The sequence below is a fragment of the Myotis yumanensis genome, unplaced genomic scaffold, assembly GCF_028538775.1.
Source record: "Myotis yumanensis isolate MYYU_CA2020_CCGP unplaced genomic scaffold, mMyoYum1.0.hap1 SCAF_3, whole genome shotgun sequence".
NCBI lineage: Eukaryota > Metazoa > Chordata > Mammalia > Chiroptera > Vespertilionidae > Myotis > Myotis yumanensis.
Window position 1 is genome coordinate 101,796,752 of NW_027223754.1, and position 19,157 is coordinate 101,815,908.

The 19,157-nt window shown below is 45.0% G+C and overlaps 1 protein-coding gene across 7 annotated transcripts in view; it reads right to left on the reverse strand.

Moving 5' to 3' along the window:
- Window positions 1–3,304: 3,304 nt before the first annotated feature.
- The window catches only part of IL17RA (interleukin 17 receptor A), a 30,646-nt gene continuing 14,793 nt past the window's right edge, over window positions 3,305–19,157 (reverse strand). For 3 of the 7 annotated variants that reach the window (XM_070409201.1, XM_070409200.1, XM_070409195.1), the window contains exons 2-13: window positions 16,569–16,593; window positions 15,242–15,388; window positions 14,291–14,403; window positions 12,937–13,063; window positions 10,784–10,831; window positions 10,530–10,693; window positions 9,784–9,867; window positions 9,384–9,459; window positions 8,397–8,411; window positions 8,050–8,151; window positions 5,894–5,935; window positions 3,305–4,887 (exon numbers count right to left, since the gene is read on the reverse strand). In XM_070409201.1, coding sequence (XP_070265302.1) covers window positions 3,413–4,887; window positions 5,894–5,935; window positions 8,050–8,151; window positions 8,397–8,411; window positions 9,384–9,459; window positions 9,784–9,867; window positions 10,530–10,693; window positions 10,784–10,831; window positions 12,937–13,063; window positions 14,291–14,403; window positions 15,242–15,388; window positions 16,569–16,593 — 2,418 coding nt within the window. In that variant the 3' untranslated portion in view covers window positions 3,305–3,412. The remainder of the gene's footprint in view (window positions 4,888–5,893; window positions 5,936–8,049; window positions 8,152–8,396; window positions 8,412–9,383; window positions 9,460–9,783; window positions 9,868–10,529; window positions 10,694–10,783; window positions 10,832–12,936; window positions 13,064–14,290; window positions 14,404–15,241; window positions 15,389–16,568; window positions 16,594–19,157) is intronic. The other 4 variants (XM_070409199.1, XM_070409196.1, XM_070409198.1 and 1 more) reach the window with 4 other exon arrangements.

The following is a 19,157-nucleotide window of genomic DNA, read 5'->3' on the forward strand; positions in this document are numbered from 1 at the left end:
CCAAATTTTCTTCATTTAATTTTTGAACATGCTCATCTTTTGGACAAAGAATTGCACGTTTAGATATATTTTTAATATTATGTATAGCAGTGGTTCTCAACCTTGGCTGCACATTAGAATCACCTGGGAATCTTTTTAAAATCCTGATTCCTGGACCTCATCCTCCGGAAATTGTTTCTTTGTTATGGGGTGGGGCCACAACATTAGTAACAAAGAAACAGAATTTCCGGAGGATGAGGCCCATAAATCAGGATTTTAAAAAGATTCCCAGGTGATTCTAATGTGCAGCCAAGGTTGAGAACCACTGATCTATAGATATAGTATTTCCAAAGTTAGCTTCAATAATAGATCCATTACAAATTATTTCACTTCCCTGCTCTGCTCCGAGGGTGAGTTCCTGCCTGAAACCTCGCCCTGAGGGTGGGTTCCTGCCTGAACCTTGCCCTCCAGGAAACAGCTGGGGGAGGGTGCAGCCGTTTCCAAGACAACCGCTGCAGGACTGACTTCCTTCTGGTTGGACGAGCTTCTGGCCGTGATGTTACACCCAGGGTTTTTATATAAGTAGATTAAAACTTTATTGTGGGGAGCCACTACAGTGTTTTGAATAGGTTCAAGCCTTGGACTGATGAGAGGGCACAGTCCTCTCATTGCCACGTGCAAGTCCCAGCTTGGAGGGCAGGGCCCTCCCAGCACAATTATAGCCAACAGCTATAGTTGTAAGCTTGAACCTATGGTCCCAACACGTGGCCTCACGTGCCTGAGTGATGTAGGCTTGATAGAGTTCAGGTGCATGTAGTTGAGTAGGATTGAAACCCAGAAGAATGTTGTAAACATCTTGGTCATACCCTTACTTTGCCTTGTGGCATCTGCTATAAAATAAAGACACAGCTGTGGGCGTGGTCGCTGTCTCTCAGAGAAGCAGCATCCCACTGAGACCTGGCTTTCATTCTCTTGTCTGTCTTTTCTAAGCCTTTCAGCTGTCCCCACTCAGGTTCACCCTTGGCCATGCTGGCGCGGCACACCTTATAAAGATATGCCTCCACGCTCCGAGGGCGGGTTCTTGACTCACACCCTGCCCTTACCGGAAACAGCTCTGGGAAAAAGCTCGGGGGAGGGTGCAGCCGTTTCCAAGACAACCCCTGCAGGACTGACTTCCACTTGGTCGCCCGACTGGTCGTGATGTTACACCACCCGGGGTTTTTATATAAGTAGATGGTTCAAAATAATGCAAAACGAAAGGCCTGCCTTGCTTTATACATATTCTTGAAGCACTTGGCATTTGGCTGACAGCAAACACCACACTCAGATTGACAGAATTTCCAGCACTATGATGACCAGTGTGAGATTTGGGAGCTCTAGGGATTGGGGAGGGAATGTGGAAGCAACAAAAGAATGACATTAAAGAAAGGGTCACCCTAAGCTAGTTTGGTGCATAGGCCTGCGGACTGAGTCCCAGGTTTGATTCTGGTCAAGGGCATGTACTTCAGTTGCAGGTTCTATCCCTGGCCCTTGTCAGGGCACATACAGAAGGCAACCAATGGATGTATTTCTGTCTCTCCCCCTCCTGTCCACTCTTTCTAAAAATCAGTGGAAAAATATCATCAGGTGAGGATTAACAAAAAGAAAAAGAAAAAAAAAGAGAGTGTCAAGAAGCCTGGGGAACTTTATGATTCCATTTATATATGACATGTCCACAGTAGACAAATCCACTGATGGAAACATTAATGGTTGCCTAGGGACAGGATGGTTAAAGGGTTTGGGGGTAATGATTAAGGGGTGCTGTTTCTTTTGGGAGTAAGAAAATGTTCTAAAATTATATTGATTGCTGAACTCTGAACTCCTAAAAGCCATTGAACTGCACAGGGTCAATGGTATATGAATTATAGTGCAATAATTAAGCTGTTAGAGGGGGGAGGGAAGCAGCAGTCCTGGACATAGAGGAGACATAGTGGACAATGCCAATTAAAAATATCTGGCCTCAAAGGCCAGCAAAGCTAGAATTCAAGGTTTGTGGGGAACACAATCCAAATGGAAATGTGCTTCCGGGCACAAGGACTATACTGGTTGGACCATTCTGCTGCCAGATAGAACCCTGACTCCAGCCAGAGAAGAGTCCACCATGGTATTTCACATGCTGGACATTTAGTAAGTGCTTATTCACAGAGAGCTTGATAGGCATCTGGACACAATGATGCCCATCTCCAGAATTACTGAAGAAATGAAACCCAAGAGACTGGGAGGGCTGTGCCTTTTCTCCCATTTTTTTTTTCTTACTCCCAGACTATTTTATAGTCTGTTCAGGCTGCTATGACAGGGGCAGACTGCATCCCAGTGTGCTCTTCCAGGAAAAACTTCAAACTCTGGGCCTTAGTGTCTCTCCTTAAATATTTTCTTTGAACATAGACCTTTAAGAACAGAGTGGCACACTTCCCTCTCCCCGAAAAGGATCTGCTCAGTGACCTCCCACTCCCACTCTGCCATGAACACTCCATATCTCACACTCAATTCATTTTGCTGTTGGACCCCACTGGGGAGCTGAGGGCTCCCAGTTAGCAGCCCTGAAGCATTCTTTGCTGTAGCTCTCCCACTAATTAAGAGCTCAGGACTTCAGACTTTCCTCCCTGATGAATGCTGTTGTTTCACATCAGCTGTCTATCTGGTCTCTTTCCAAAATGATCTGAGATGGCTTCCAAATATGTTTGGCTCTCAGCCTCCTCTGCAGGGCAACAGCTTATCCCATCCAAGGAGTCCCAGGCCTTCAGGCTGATGGCCCAACTCCAGGCCTGGACTCTGGATAACCTGCCACCACATCTCTCATGCTCCCTCCTTCCTCTCCAGGCTCAACTAGCAGTGTACTGATGGGCCTGGCTCCTACTCATCTCCTAGCCTTTACCTTCTCCAGGACTTGTGCCTTCTCCAATCACAATCTCTTAGCATAGGAAACTAGCTTCTCCTTCAGCTCATATATCACCCACTCCAGGATTTCTCCCTGGGCCAGGTACTCCTTCTGTGTTTTCCTAGTCCTGGGCAGGCCTCTATTCAGCCTTTCCATCTTGCATGACCATCCTTTACTTGCTAATCTGTTCCTCTCACTAGATGTTAATTTCCTTAGTGACCAGGGCCAATGACAGGTGCAACTTATCTTTGTATCCCAGGTCCCTGGCACATAGTAGGTACAAAATAAATGTTGAATAAATGAATAACGGAGACTCAAGAACACTGCCACTAGCTCCGGAAATGGGCTGTAGATTTTTGTGGGGATGGAAGATGATCAGATGGTCCCAGAAAGAAAAATTAAGGGAGATCAAAATCAAGATGTCTATATTTTAAAGGTATCATTTCACATATGAATATACATACATATAGAGACACACATACACTCCCTTCTCTCAATGCTCTTGTCTGGGAGGTGCTATGTAACTGGCCTCTCTGGCTCCATACTGTCCCAGCCAGAGTTATTCTGAAGCTCTTGGAAGAAAAGTTGTCGCTGGAGGCTTCTCAGGCTCTCCAGGGCCTCACAGGAGAATTGCTTGGCAGACTTTCCCAGGTTCTGCTTTGCTTCCTCTTCCTCCATTTCCACCAGTCCATCAGGGGGTTGCGGGGAGCTCCTGGAGATGTAGCCCTGGTCAGACTGCACTGACTCCCGCTGCCCCTCCCCAGGTCTCTCCCACCCCTCTGGGGTCTGGCAGCTCAGACTTTTCTGGGAGAGTGAGAGCATCAAGCCTTCAAGCTGCCCCCTTACATCCTCTGAGAGGTGGTCTGGTAATGCCATAGAGGTGCTGCAGAGAGGTGGGTCCTCTGAGTCCATGGGGAGGAAGAGGACACTGTTCTGCTGAGGGTTACAGCGCTCCAGCAGTGGGCAGGCCTCATTTCCTTCCACAATGGCCAACTGACTGGCTGTGCTGCTCCTAATAGCAGGAGGGGCAGGTTCCACAGCTTGAGTGGGAGGGACAGCCTTCAGAGGAAGCACCATGGTTTGAAGGGTTTGGGCCACCAGCTGCCCCTGGGGCTGAAGCTTAGGTTGCAGCCTGGCCACTCCTCTGCCTTCCTCAGTGATGAGCAGTGCCACCTCCAGGTGGCCCTCAGCAGCAGGCTCCTGCACCAGGGGGTCCTGCTTCACAATCCCTCTTCCGGGTGGCAGTAGCCACTCTGCAGACACCTCTTCATTTAGGGACGGGAGATCCTGGTCATCTGCTGAGCAGAGGTTCTCACGCTCAAACCAATCAGGGCACTGAGCCTGCCACTCTCGGAACCTCTCCACAGCTTCCTTGAGCTGCCAGCCACTGGGACTCTGCAGGTAATTCTCCCCTGTGAGCTCCCCAACGCGGTGCATCCGGCCAGGTTCATACATCTCCAGGTCCTGAATCCGGAAGTAAACCTCCTCAAATCTGTCCATGAGTGGGTACCTAGAAGTGATGTTGAAGAGGTCCGGGATATCACTCTCACTGCTGATGTCACTAAAGTAGCATACGATGTAGGTGCCAAAGCAGGCTGGCTTCTTGAAATCTGGCAGGATCATATTCATGGCTGCTGTGAAAAGGTCCCCAGCAAGCTGCTGGTGGTCACATCGAAGCTGGACAGCAGGCTCTTCCCAGCCAAGTATGGCCTGCCACTTGGCTCGGGTACCTCGGGAACACAGGATGATGATCTTGGAATTGCTCTCTACCATCTCCTGCTTCTGCCGGCCCACCCAGGTCATGACTCCCATCTCTGAGATGATCTGCTCCTCCAGCAGGTCGAGGGTCACTTCAGTGCCACAGACAGTGAGCAGGAACTGGGCGAACTTTAGGACCACATCCACAAAGAGAGGGTGGTCGGCGGAGTAGACAATCCAAACCTTCCTGGGCTTCAGGGGAGGGGGCATCAGGCCAGTGGTGGGCAGGACATCTGGGGGAAACAAGGCAAGCCAAGCTCACAGGTTCAGATGTGTGTCTGTGCTGACCCTACACCACAGGCCAAGGGGAGGGAACCAGACCAGGCAGAGCTTGGCTCCCTAGATTAAAAAATGCAACCGAGGCCTAGGAGTAAGCTAAGATGTTGCTGTTTTACCTATTTTGGCTGCATGAAAAAAATCAGTCTGGTACCTTCTGGAAAAAAGAATCTCTCACATTTCTATCTGGCCTTCAGCCTAATAAAGTTCATCAAAAAGAAAAAAATAGAAACAAAGACCTGACTATGGAACAGGTATGACCTCTTTTTTAAAAAATTAAATTTTTATTGATTTCAGAGAGGAAGGGACAGGGAGAAAGAGATAGAAACATCAATGATGAGACTCACTGATTGGCTGCCTCCTGCACATCCCCTATGATCGAGACCATAACCCCGGCATGTGCCCTGACTAGGAATCGAACCCAGCACCTCTTGGTCCATTGGACGACACTCAATCCACTGAGCCACCACAGCTGAGCCAGGGATGACCTTTTTTCACAAAATATGGTTGGTACCTTACCTCCTTTCCTTGTCCAAGTGATTTAAAAAACTTTGCCCCAGCCTTGCCATTTAAGGTGGCCTCTTTGGGGATGAGGTCTTCTGAAGGGACTCAGGAGTTAAACTGCGGAAGGTGACCCAACCATTATCTCAGGAGAACCCTCCATCACATCTTTAAAAATAAACATACACCTCTCTCATCATTGATGTTTCTATCTTTCTCTCCCTCTCCCTTCCTCTCTGAAATCAATAAAAAATATATTAAAAAAAAAAAAAAGTAAGCCTGGCTGGTGTGCCTCAATAGTTGTAAGGGGCATGCAGGAAGCAACCGATCAATGATTCTCTCTCATCATTGATGCTTCTATCTCTCTCTTCCTCTCCCTCTCTCTGAAATCAATAAAAATATATTAAAAAATAAAAATAAACATACGCTAAACCCAGCGTACCCCAACCAGGAAATACTGACCTGTGTCTCTGGTGTCACTGCCATATTTTTCATGATGAGACCCTGAAATGAAAAACATGAAAGTTCTTTTGAAAAACTAGGGACTAACTCACAGAGGCATCTGACAGAGGAGTGCTGCCCAACCCCTAACAAAGGGCAACTTATAAGGGAAGGCAGCCAGAGGCAGGGAGATCGTGCTGTGTGGAGTTACTCAGATGTGAATCTCAGTCAGCCATGACAAGCTGTGATATGAGAAAGTTATTAACACCTGAGAAACTCAGTTTCTTCCTCTGTAAAATGGGTCTGTGGTGGGTGATTAAATGAGATTGCTATGTGCCCGACACATACTCAGTCAGCTGAAGTCACAAGTATTCTGTGGAACGGACCCAGCCAGAACCCCTAGAATGGTAACTGAGGTACCTCATTACAGTCCTGGTTCTACTCTTCCCAGTTTGGCCACTCCCAAGGAGACTCCTCACTTGAGGAAAAGCCCTTCCCCAGAGGTGTCTTTGCAGGAAGCATAAATCTTACAATATATATCCAAAAGTAGCCTCCAACAGGTGCATTTACATTTTCTCCTAGTATTTTTGAGGTGAGGAAAGGAAACCAACATACTTGAGCAATTGCCCCCCTCAGAGATGCAATGAAGGAAACTTAGTGCAGAAGTCAACTCTTTGGTGATACTGATGGGAGAAAGAGAACCCACAGATGGTCAAGGAAGACCTTTACCGTAGAGCCTTCATTTTAATCCCCACCCTTTGGGCCTCTTCTCAGAACAACAAAAGACAAGTCAGATGATGAGGTTTCTTTCCTATCCTTTCCTTTAGCTTGCATGTGGCACTTCAGGAAAGGTCAGAAGTGCAAAAGCAGTAATGAAACAAGAAGTCACCCTGACATCTATAGAGAGCTTTATGGTTTACAAAGCATTTGCAGAGACATTTAACTCATTTTACTGCCAGTAATCCTAGGGAGGACACTCTCCATAGGTCTTTTGGTGTCTGGTTTGGTGTTCTTTCCACCACACAATAATTAATACTGATTAAACACCTAATCCTGATGAGCCTTGTAAGTGTGGAAATGGCCTCCCAGATCAATGAAGGAGTCCAGGGTTGTGGAGGGGCAGGGAAAGGCCAAGTCCCCTAACCTAAAAATCCATGTTCTCTATTTAGAACCTGGCCAGAGAGGGCTGCAGTGTGGAGGGGGAACCAATATTTATTAATACCCACCAAAAAGCACCTTCCCTGCTGTATCATTTAACCCATCCACAGCTGTGAGAGGGAGGCATTATGACTCTATTTTCCAAAAAAGACAAAACCATAGATTTTCCAAATCTATGGTTTATTAAGCAACTTGCCTATGACTGCAAATCAATGAACTGGGGTACACAGCCCTGTGCTCTGTTTCCCCAGAGCTTTCCCTATCATATCATGCTGTCCTTTGTCATCCTACTCTCCCTGACCTCAGGACTACAGTCTGGAGACTGCTGCAGGATGGGGTAGCTCAGGTTGCTCCACCTGCCTGGCTGATCATGTCTCATGCAGGAAAACTCCACTCTAGTTCCTTCCAACCTGTTGATTTAATTGATTTTAGAGAGAGGAAGGTTGGGGGAGAGAGAAAGAGAGATTGATTTGTTCTTCCACTCATTTATGCACCCACTGGTTGATTCTTGTATGTGTCTTGATCAGGGATTGAACCCACAACCTTGGAATATCAGAATGATGCTCTATCCAAATGAGCTACCTGGCCACAGCCCCAACCTGTTGATTTTAATATTAATTTCAGTGGCAATAAATATAATTGTGGCTAACATATAATGAGCAAATATGTGCCAAACTCTGTGCTAAGAATCCATATGCATTATCTCATGTAATCTTTATAATTGTTTGATGATGTGGGTATCATTATAATTTCCATTTTGATAAAAAAGGAACCTGAGGCTTAGAGAATAAAGTAATTTTCCCAGGTGGTAAGTGATGGAGCTGGTATTTGAGCCCAGCCAGGTCAACCTTACTGCAAGCTCTAATTGATAACAGAGGTGTAATCTGTACAAATTTGAGATTGAAGGGTGCCTTCTGAGCACAGCATTACAGAAACTGGAGTGGAAAGGGGGAGATGGGAAGAGAAGAGAAGAGCAGAGGGAAAACCCCAGGACCCGTACCACAGTGTCTGCCCCTTACCAGATAGCCTCCAGGTCATGCAGAGGATCAGCAGGATGATGCAGCCCACCATCAGGATGGAGATGCCCGTGATGAAACCATACACCCACAGGGGTATGTACTCTGTGGCGAGCAGAACAGCATGAGGGATGTGGCAGGGAGGCCTGTTATGCCAGCCCTGAGGTCCTCCAGCCCCTAAGCTGGCCTCTCCGGCCTGCACCATGACATACTGGTGATCTCACCCACCCCTGGGCAACTTTGAAAGCCTGGCCCGGCACCAGGCTCAGTCAGGAACTTCTCATATGGCCCCTGAGGAATGTCCCCTTGGGTCTCCTGCAGCACACTATGGGAAGGATCAGTGGCCTTACCTGCAATCGGGTCTGCTATGAGAACAAAGGAAAATAGTATTTCAATTATTAACAGTAATCACAAAACCATTACTGACATTCACTGAGGACCTGCTAATAGCCATGGCCCTATACCAACCACTTTATTTATTTATTTATTTATTTATCCTCACCCGAGAAAATTTTTCCATTGATTCTTAGAGAGAGTGGAAGCGAGGGGGAGAGACAGAGAGAAACATTGATGTGAGAGAGACACATCGATTGGTGGCCTTCCACATGAGCCCTGACCAGGGCCAGGGATCAAGCCTATAACCAAGGTACATGCCCTTGACCAGAACTGAAGCCAGGACTTTTCAGTCCACAAGACTCTACCCATTGAGCCAAACCGGCTAGGGCTCAACCACTTTAGATACAGGTTAAACTTGATGAAACCATTTAAACAAAACACCTGAGTTTCTAGGCTACCAAGTAATGCCCCTCCCTTCACTTAGCAGACTGGGGTTTATGTCAAAACCAGTGCAATGCCTGTTGCTTTCTGCTCAGTTTTGACTATAGCCACAAGTCAGGCTTCTGAACAGCCTCTGCCACTTCCTTGGTGTATGATCTTGGACAAGTTACACATCTCTGGGCCTCAGTTTCTTCATCTATGAACCTGGGGGCAGGAGTTTCTACTTCTTGGTACTTTGGTTCACAATTTATGAAGATTTTGTTCTGTACATGGAATATAACTGTAACTCTATGACAGTAACAATCCCCATTTTTTTCAGTCACAAAAGTTGAGGATCAGAAAGATTAAGTACTGTACTTTACCCAAGTCTACACAGCTAATACAATGCAGTCAGCAGTCCAACCCAGGAGTGTCTCTCTAAAGCCCTGCATCACAGGCCTGAATAACTCCAAGTTAAACTCTGCCCTCACCCTTAGGACCATGTCAGGCTTCAGCTCAAGTTGTTGACCTTCATTAATTCTCACCCCAATTGTGTTCCAAGATAGACATCTGCTTCCTACCTGGAATTTCTGGACAGGAAACATTCACGGAGTGTCTACGGCAGTCATTCAGACAGCTGCTAAAGAAGGGCTGGATCTGTGAGACCAGAGAAGGGCAGGGAAGACAGGGACTGGGAGACACAGGACTCCCATCAATGCTTTCCTGACAGAAGAGTAATGGACCCTGGCTGACTGCTTCAGTATCTCAATGTGGCGGTTAGGTGATCATCCATCCATCATCAAGAGGAGCCCTGCTCAGGTGAGGCTGGGAGAGAAGGGCTTCCAGGCAGGGAGTCCCAGATGGTAGTGGCGTTGGGTCCTCAGAGAGAGCACCAGTCACAAACTGCCCTCCTCCCCTCCCTCATCCCTCTAGAAGGAATGCCCACCTGTGCATGCTCTCTGTTATATCACACTCACCCACCTGCACTCGGTGGTGGCAGCACCAATTAAAGTTTGGTAGGGTGAGCGTGACATTGGATCGCTGGTGGGAGTCCTCTCGTGTGGGCTGAAGAGAGGGGAGAGGATAGGTGAGGCAAGCTGGATGAGAGCTGGCCACAGTGCTGCAGGAATTGATGACAACATTCCCTACTACTGTCAGTGTGCCTCACAAAGGCCACAAGAGAAATGCCTTCAGGTTTCTGCTCCAGGAAAACGATGTTTCCCTAGTGCATCGGGCCTGTTGTTAACTTATGAACACAGCTGGTGACCAGTATTTCCCTCTTTGTATTGGCTGCTAAGGACCATGGAGACAGATCTGTGCTCACCCCCAGCAGCGTTGCATACATTTTCTGTACTCATCTCACCCTGGCTCCATCTTACTTGCCTCATTTTTATTTCCCCTTGTCTTCATTTCCACATTTTAAAAATCTTCCAATCTTTTTGAAATAAGTAGAATAAACAAAGTGGAACAAAAAGAGAACAGTGGAGAATGTGGGAGGGAAGGACAAAAAGGATGGAATGGTGAGCAGGGCTAACTACAGATATTAAGAGCAAAAGGAAACCTCAACCACAGAATCAACTACTAGTATGTATCAACTGCATACCAAAGGGCACAGCACTGAGCACTAGACTTCTGGCAATAGTTTTGTCAGGACTGATAAGGGGACGCTGAAGGCTTGGAGAGGTGGCTCTGAGCTATGTTTGAGGGGTTAAGAGTGGCAGACTTACCGCAGGTATATCCAGTATGTGTTTGAAACATCTCTGATTCTCTGTGCGTGGGAAACTGTTCAGCAGGATCTGGTAATGGGTAGATTCATCCCACAGAGTGAAGCTCACCCGCAGCCGGTAGGCTTCCAGGGTCTCCACGGTGATGTTGGGATCCCACAGGCTGCCTGCCCAGGGCACAGACATAGGCTGGGAGTGAGGAGAGGGCATGTATGTGTACCCAAATAAAGCTCCCCTGGCATGCCAGCCAAAGTTACCTGAACTCACACAGGGCCTGGTTATCTTCATCCTGGGGTCCTCACAGTCTGCAGACCCAGAAAAAAAATGACACCATTAAGTCTCTGCCTTATAAAGTTTGCTATTCTTCCAGAATGCTGATACCAAAGACAACATCCTTTTCCTTCTGAGGAGCCTATTCAAGGATGGCCCCTTCAAAGCAAGCTCTAGGACTGGACTGTGGCCATTGACCAGAGTCCCCAGAGCACTGGGGCTGACCTGGTTGTCTCATCCCTCCTCTACCAGGGAACTGTCTAGTTTCAAGTGTATTTCTCCTGAGATTGCTTTATTTATTTATTTATTTATTTATTTATTTTTATGAGCTTGCTTTAGATAACCATCTCTCCCCACTGCAGCTTCCTCTCTAGAGTTGCCTCTGCCTTTTTACGAGGGGAGAAGTTTGTTCTTTGTTCCTCCATGGCAGTGTTTCTTGAACTTCCATGTGCACAATCATCAGTAGTTTCTGATTCAGCAGGTCTGGAATGGGTCCTGAGAATCTGCATTCAATGACATTGTTGGTTCTGGGACTACCTTAAGGACCACTGCTCCATAGATATCTTCTTGATCTCCTTCACCAATTTCCTTGACTGTAATTTTACTTTTTTTTTGTCTTTTTAATATATTTTTATTGATTTCAGAGAGGAAGAGAGAGATGGACACATCAATGAGAGAGAATCACTGATTGGCTACCTCCTGTATGCCCCACATTGGGGATCGAGCCCACAACCCAGGCATGTGCCCTGACCTGGAATCAAACCATGACCTCCTGGTTCACAGGTAAAGACTCAACCACTGAGCCACGTCAGCCAGGCTTTACTTCGGTTTAAGAAGACACGTGACAGGTATGAATTACCATGGAGTGACAGAGACTGAGTCAGTTTACTTTAAGGACAGGGGAGGGGACTGGGGGACATTCACTTATTCAACAAATACTTATGGAGCTCTCAATATGTGCCAGGCATCATTTTAAAAACTGGAGATACAGTGGTAAATAAGACAAAGTCCCTGTCCTCCAGAGATTACATTCCAGTAAAAGAAACCAATAAAAACAAACAATAATGTCACAAATATATTATGAAATGTCAGGGAGTGATGAGTAAGAAAAAGGAAAATAAAGTAAGGTATGTGGATAGTGAGTGTGTGTGTGTGTATGTGTGTGTGTGTGTGTGTGTGTGTGTGTGTGTGGAATCGCTCACAGATGAAGGTCATCATCATTCTAAAAAGCATTTCCTGATCACCTACTAAATGCAAGCCAATTTGTGAGGTTCTAGTGCAGCCGTGGGCAAACTACGGCCCGCGGGCCGGATCCGGCCCATTTGAAATGAATAAAACTAAAAAAAAAAGACCGTACCCTTTTATGTAATGATGTTTACTTTGAATTTATATTAGTTCACACAAACACTCCATCCATGCTTTTGTTCCGGCCCTCCGGTCCAGTTTAAGAACCCATTGTGGCCCTCGAGTCAAAAAGTTTGCCCACCCCTGTTCTAGTGACTACACAAACGAGTGTGAGACCCAGACCCTGTCCTCAGAGAGTCTGGCGTTCCGGATATAGTTGGTTTTGAACAATAAAAAGTTTTGTAAGTAGTGGCTGAGATTCTGGGGAGGGCAGAAAAATAGAAGGTGCACATTGAATGCTGCTTTAGTAGATAAACCTGGCAGTATTCATAGGCAGAATGGATTAGTGGGGGAGATGGTATCCTACATTGGGTGGTGTTAGATAAATGCAGGCAGGATGTGGGATAAAAGTGAAGAACAAGGTGATGGAAGCTGGGACGAGACTGGGATCAAGGGTTACAACTCTTCCAAAAGTGGCTTGTCCTCCTGATACTTTCTGGGTAGGAGCATGCTTCTCTAGATAGGAAGGAACTCCAGTTCCCATAAAACTCCTGGGGTCTTGGGCCAATATCCACTGTTTGTGCCAACAGAGAACGGGCTCTGCCTTCAGGGAGTAGAAGTTGAGGCCACATACAGAAGGGCTCCCTATCCCGGGCATCTGTTTGTTCTGTGGGTACCACATGCTGACAATGGCAGCCATTGTCCAGCTGAGCAGGGTGGCTGATGTCTGGGCCACTTGTTGGTTTCTTCTGCAGAGCCATGTGGTGAAGGGAAGGGCTTGGTATGGCACTCTTACCTGGCACAGGAAAGTTCCTGGATTGGTGGTTTGGGTCCCCATCAGGGATGGGCTTGGGCAGGTGGTGAATGGTCACTTCATATTCCTGGCCAGGTTCTACCACAAAGTGGCTAAAGGTAAAATGCCACTGAAGAGAAGGGAGGAAGGGGAGGTTGGACAGGTCACACACCATACCTCTCACACAGCTATGCCCAAAGAACCCCACCCTACCCACTCCCAAAAGATCAGTCAAAAAATAAGAAGAAATAACCATCACAACAAGATCCAAAATCAGAGGTTTCTGTATCTTTGCTCTTTGTTTCCTCTGGTCTTTCCTTCCTATTTCAAAAAACCTAAACCTGGCCTCATAAATAAAGTGTCATATACAGGAGAATCTGGGGAAAGCCCTCCTCCTACATCAGCCCTCCCAAAGTGCAGAACAATGGTGTTAGGAAGCCAGCTCAGGGCTATTAGAGAGCTGGCACACAAGAGGCAGCTAAAAACTATTTGTTAAGTGACTCTTCTTCCTTAAATGGGAAAGCCAGGAATCTCTTAAGATTGTTCCAGAGCATGAAAGTGCAGAGGGAGGGATAGAAAAAGCCCTAGTCATCCTGGGCCTGCAGGCACCTTTGTTGCAGAGATGACAGAATGTGAGTGGAGAGATTTTCTGGAGGGTGCAGATAACAGATACTGACTTCAACCTCCATTCTAATTACCCTGGTGGGATCCTTTGCTTTAAGTATCTAGGCACCTGGTCCTCATCATGCACTCAAGTTTGGGGGCTAATGAAACATGGGAGAGGGAAATGTGTTTGTGGGAAATCTGCAAATGGCCACTTTTTGCAGATGTAAACAAGCAGTTTTCAAACTGAAGCTTGCATCAGAATCACTTGGTGGGCTTGTTGAAGGATTGCCACCTGAGTTTCTGATTCAGCAGGTCTAGGGTAGGGCTCTAGAATCTGCATTTCTGACAAGCCCAGGTCATGCTGATGTGCTGTTCTGGAACCACATTTTGAAAACAACCGCTTTAAACAAACTAAATAAGAATCAACATTTTACCATCTGGCCATGAACAGCAATGTGAGCTGAAATTGTACAGAACTCATTTGCTTGTGCCCCGCCCACTGCAGTTTTCTGGTCTTGGCAAAGTTGTTCTTTTCCAAAGGCAGTGCCCAGATTAATCTCAGTTACAAATAAAGGTGGCAGGAAGCAGGGCAGGGGAAGGCGTCTCCTCATTCAACTTACTTTACAATGACTGGCTAGGGAAGGTTGAAAGGAAAAGCAGGGGGTTGGCATGTCTGGGAAGTTTTCAAAAACATTTTCTGCTCCTCGTGATCATCAGAGGAACATAATCCATCCAGGAGCTTGATTCTTACCCGCTTCTGATGATGCCGCAGTTTAGAGAGAAACTCAAACTTGACACACAACCTCTCATTGGTGTTCAGCTGCAGGACAGATAGCTCTGCACCCTCCAGGTAGAGGATGCTGGCTGAAGACCAAAGGGAGGAGAGGAGACACAGATTCAGATGAATAAGACAAACCACTGGGTGTGTCACTTCCCTGTTGATTAGGCTTGCTCACTCTTGAAAGAAAATCTGCCCATCTTACCCAACCCTGTACTTCCTGTTCCTCCCAGCTCATTCTTGGGTCTAAGTTAGCCTCCTGCCCTGCAGATAGTTACTTCCCAGCTACACAGGGACAAGCAACACTTTATACTGGTATAAAAACAAAGGCTTTGCAAGTTTGTGGCTAAGGCATTGGCAACAGGGCATGGTGTTTAATATGGCCACCCACCATCCTTGAAGATGCTGCAACAGCAGCAGTGGCTGGGGACTTACAAAAAGAACTCCCCCAGGCCTTGTTCACAAATCTAGGGCTGGCTCTTATTAACCTCAATTTTCTCAATTCTGTAACACAACTCTCTATCCCTAAGAGTTTTTTGGGGGGTGTCATTTGAAGAAACGGTAACCTCTAAAGTAAGGGAAAAAGCAGGCTGACAAAAGTATTAACCATTAAATGTTTGGTACTGTGGTCACAGAATTAACCATGTGACTTTTTTTTCTGGGGTGATAATGATTTTAGGCTGAAGGAAGGTCTTTCATAAAGGATAGTAGCATGAGACTATATTGTGGACCAATATCTAAAACACTGAAAAAGTATTCACTGTATGAAATGATGGATCCTTTCAGCACTAATTTGGTCCCTCACGTCTGAGCACAGGACTGGAAACCTAATTCTGAGTCAGATGGGAGAGTCAGATGGTCTAGTCTGAGGGTTCACCTGGAGGTGGGCAGAATCCCTCAGGTCTCACTGGCATGGCCACTCACCATCTGTCTGCAGTGTCCATTCAATATGAACCACAGGGACAGAATCTCCATGCTGGGTGTGGGCAAAGTGCAGCTGGACCTGGACATCTTTTGGGGATGAGGGGGTCAATTTTTGAGGCTGGATCCAGCTGTCATCCAGGCAGGTACCTGGAAGCCAGGAAAAGCAGAAATCAGAGACTTGCATGCCCTGCAAGACACTACAAGAAACTAAAGCATGCAAGCTAGATGCCCAGCAGTACATCCAGAGAGCTGGACCTTAAACATCAGGGGTGGGGTTCTCAGCTTTCCCATACTGCCCCCTCTTTTCTTGTGCTTGTCCCAGGTCACTGTAAAGCTTTGAAATCTCAAAGGTATATCAAGAGAGAACACAAAAATCACAAGTTGGTTTTGAAATGAAATAGTGGTTGGAAATGGGGACAAAGGAAGGATGGGGTAATGAAAAGAGTTGTTTTATTTTTATATGCCAGGGTCCCTAATTAGCACAGACACTTAAAATATGTGCCTTCTTGAATTAAAACAAAATCAACCATAGTTGTCTCTCATGTTACAGTGACAAGTTCTGGCAAATCAAGCTGAATTACTGACACACCATGGCAGCACCTTAAGGATAATCTCAAAATCCAAAGGGCAGTTTAGCTTCTCACTTCCTGACTTTGGATAATGAATATTCTTTTTTTTAGGTGTTTTTTTAAATATTTTTATTGATTTCAGAGAGGAAGGGAGAGGGAAAGAGAGAGATAGAAACATCAATGATGAGAATCATTGATCAGCTGCCTCCAGCATGCCCCCTATGGGGATTGAGCCCACAACCTGGGCATGTGCCCTTGACTGGAATCGAACCTGGGACCCTTCAGTCCGCAGGCCAACAGTCTATCCACAGAGCCAAACCAGCTAGAGTTGAATATTAATTTTTAAAAAAGCATTATTATTGATTTTTAGAGAGAGGAAGGGAGAGGGAGAGACAGAGAGAAACATAAATGTGAGAGTGAAACATCAATCAGCAGCCTCCTGTACGCACCCACGCACCACACCGGGGATCAAGCCCACAACCTGGGTGCGTGCCCTGACAGGAATCAAACCAGCAACCCTTCAGTGAGCTGGATGTGGACCAACCAACTGAGCCACACCAGTCAGGGCATGGATGATGAATATTCTTGATAAGAAGTGCAAGTGTGCGCATTCAAGGCTCTCAAGGGTACCTCCTGCTGGAAAGTGCAGCCCTCATCCCAGACTGGAAGAGGAAGGGCAGCGCTTTTGTCAGCGATCAGCATGAGGTTAGCACTTTATCAAAGCAACAAGAACAACAACAACAAAAAAGATGACTTACTATTCTTGACTGTGCAGTTTAGCCCCTGTGGGAAAAAAAGGAGGTCATTACAGCTGGAAAAGAACTTTAATTCACAAGTTGGGCTCCAAACACTTTTTTTTTTTTTTTGGCTCATTCTGGCCCTGCTTTCTCACTTTTGGGGGCCAGCCTGGGAAGGGGGACGATATTATCCTCACACTTTCTCATCATGATGAGAAATAGGATGAGAAGTGGGGATAGTGGGTAACAAAACAGAACTGCTGTTTCCTAACTCTTATGAGCTGGGAACCTTCCAACTTCATTTATTTATTTTTAAAATATATTTTTATTGATTTCAGAGAGGAAGGGAGAGGGAGAAATAGAAACATGAATGATGAAAAAGAAATCATTGATCTGCCTCCTGCATACCCCCTACTGAGGATCAAGCCTGCAACCTGGGTATATGCCCCAACTGGGAATCGAAACATGACCTCCTGGTTCATAGGTTGATGCTCAAACACTGGGCCACACCAGCAGGACAAACCTTCCAACTTTAAAAACACTGAGAGTTCCTCTGGGGTGCCCTGGTGATAGGCCTCTAATCCCTTGAGGCTTCCAATCTTCAGTCTGGAAACAGTGCTGAAAGAGGGGAGATGAAAAACTCCAGTCCCTGGTACAGAAATTTCACTAAGTCCCTACAAATTCCCTAAGGAAGATGTGCCAGACTGTTTACTGCATGAGTTATATACTGTATTGTTTCATGAATCCTCATAAAACCCCTGGAGTTGAGTTGCCTCAAGAAATATAACATTGCCAAGCCTTGATTTCTTCAACGGTAAAATCAGAATAACCACAATACCAACTTCATAGTGTTTTTGAAAATTAAATGAGACAAATAGAAATAAAGATCTTGGGGCAGGAAGTGAGCTAGTAGTGATGGTGGTGTATGTATGGTGCTTTTCACTTCTAATCTGTCTGTATTATGAAAAATTCTGAACAAAGGGAATGAATTCTTGTACTAGTTATGCAATAAAGTGAAATAATATCGGGGGTGATTTCTGGGGTGATAATGATCAATACATAGATGTCTATTGAGCTGGAGTGATGACTAAATGTGTTAAAGGGTAAGAAAAATAAGTTGCAATACCCATCTCACTGCCTGCTAAATGAGACTAAATTTGTCCAGTGTCTGGCACATAATGGCTGCTCTTTAATTACTGGTTCCTCTTCTTATAATAAGTGCTCAGTAAGTGGGGGAGGGGGGTAGGAGTAAGGGCTGGGAGTGGGGCTAAAAGGGGGCAAAACCAGAGATATCTGTAATACTACCAACACTAAAAAATATATTTTTTTTAAAAATTTAAAAATTTAATACTATTTTTGGTCTTGGTTTTTGATAGCCATTGTTGTATATAAATATGTTCTTTATAGTTTATATATAAACCAGCTCCTGAACCTTATCAAATACCTCTCCAGCATTTATTAACATAACTTCATAGATTTTGTCCTTTATTGATATAATGAATTATGTTGATAGATTTGCTGATAATGGACCAATTTTGAATTCCTGGAATAAATCCTACTTGATTATGGAACACTATTCTTTTGATATTTTACTATTAAATTTACTAATATTTTAATTTTGATATTCTATTAAATTTACTAATATTTACTAATAGAATTGTTTGCATTTAAATTCATAAGTGAGATCAGTCTGTAGTTTTCTTTTTGTATATGACTTATCAAGTTTTAGAATTTAGTTTTGCTAGCTTTAAAAAATACCTTCCCCCTCTTTTTCTGTGGTATTGAATACCCATCATAGGGTATGGCTGAATAAAGTAAGATCTAACTTAAATCTCAATGTCCATCAAAACAGAAATGGTTAAATAGATGGCTTTCTACTCTGGATTATGCAAATATTAAAGAGCATTAGATACATAGATGTCTATTGAGCTGGAGTGATGACTAAATGTGTTAAAGGGTAAGAAAAATAAGTTGCAAAAACTTTTTATTGTAGAATCGTTTTCTATGGAAATAAGTGATGAAAAAATCCATGAATATAACTGTATGAACATAGAAAAACATGTGGACAGATATATATCAGACACACTGGTTACTGAGGAATGAAGGAATGGAAGAGATGGAGAGAGGGATAATAAGGTAGAAAGGATGTAATCAAAATAAAATATGATATAAGTGAAATATAAAACAGCTCCTGAACCTTACCAAATACCTGTCCAGCATTTATTAACATAACTTTGTAGATTCTGTCCTGTGATCTCTAATGGAATATAAAATGGAATCTCTATAAAATTCCATCAGAGATCACAGAATGTTGACATGTATACATATTATCTTCTCCCCATCCCTAAACTATATGAAAGTTATAGGAAAGAGAAAATTTTTATAGCCACTCAAGGACAAAGAGATGTGAACAAATTTCAAAAATAACATGAAGACTGGCGCAAGCCCAGGGGAAGAACTTCAATCTGAGCGCTGCAGAATGGAGATGCAGACAAGAAAGAGGCCAAAGACTCATAGAACCCTTCTAAGAATCAGGTCTTTTTTTTAAATATATTTTTATTGATTTCAGAGAGGAAGGGAGAGGAAGAGAGATATAAACATCAATGAGAG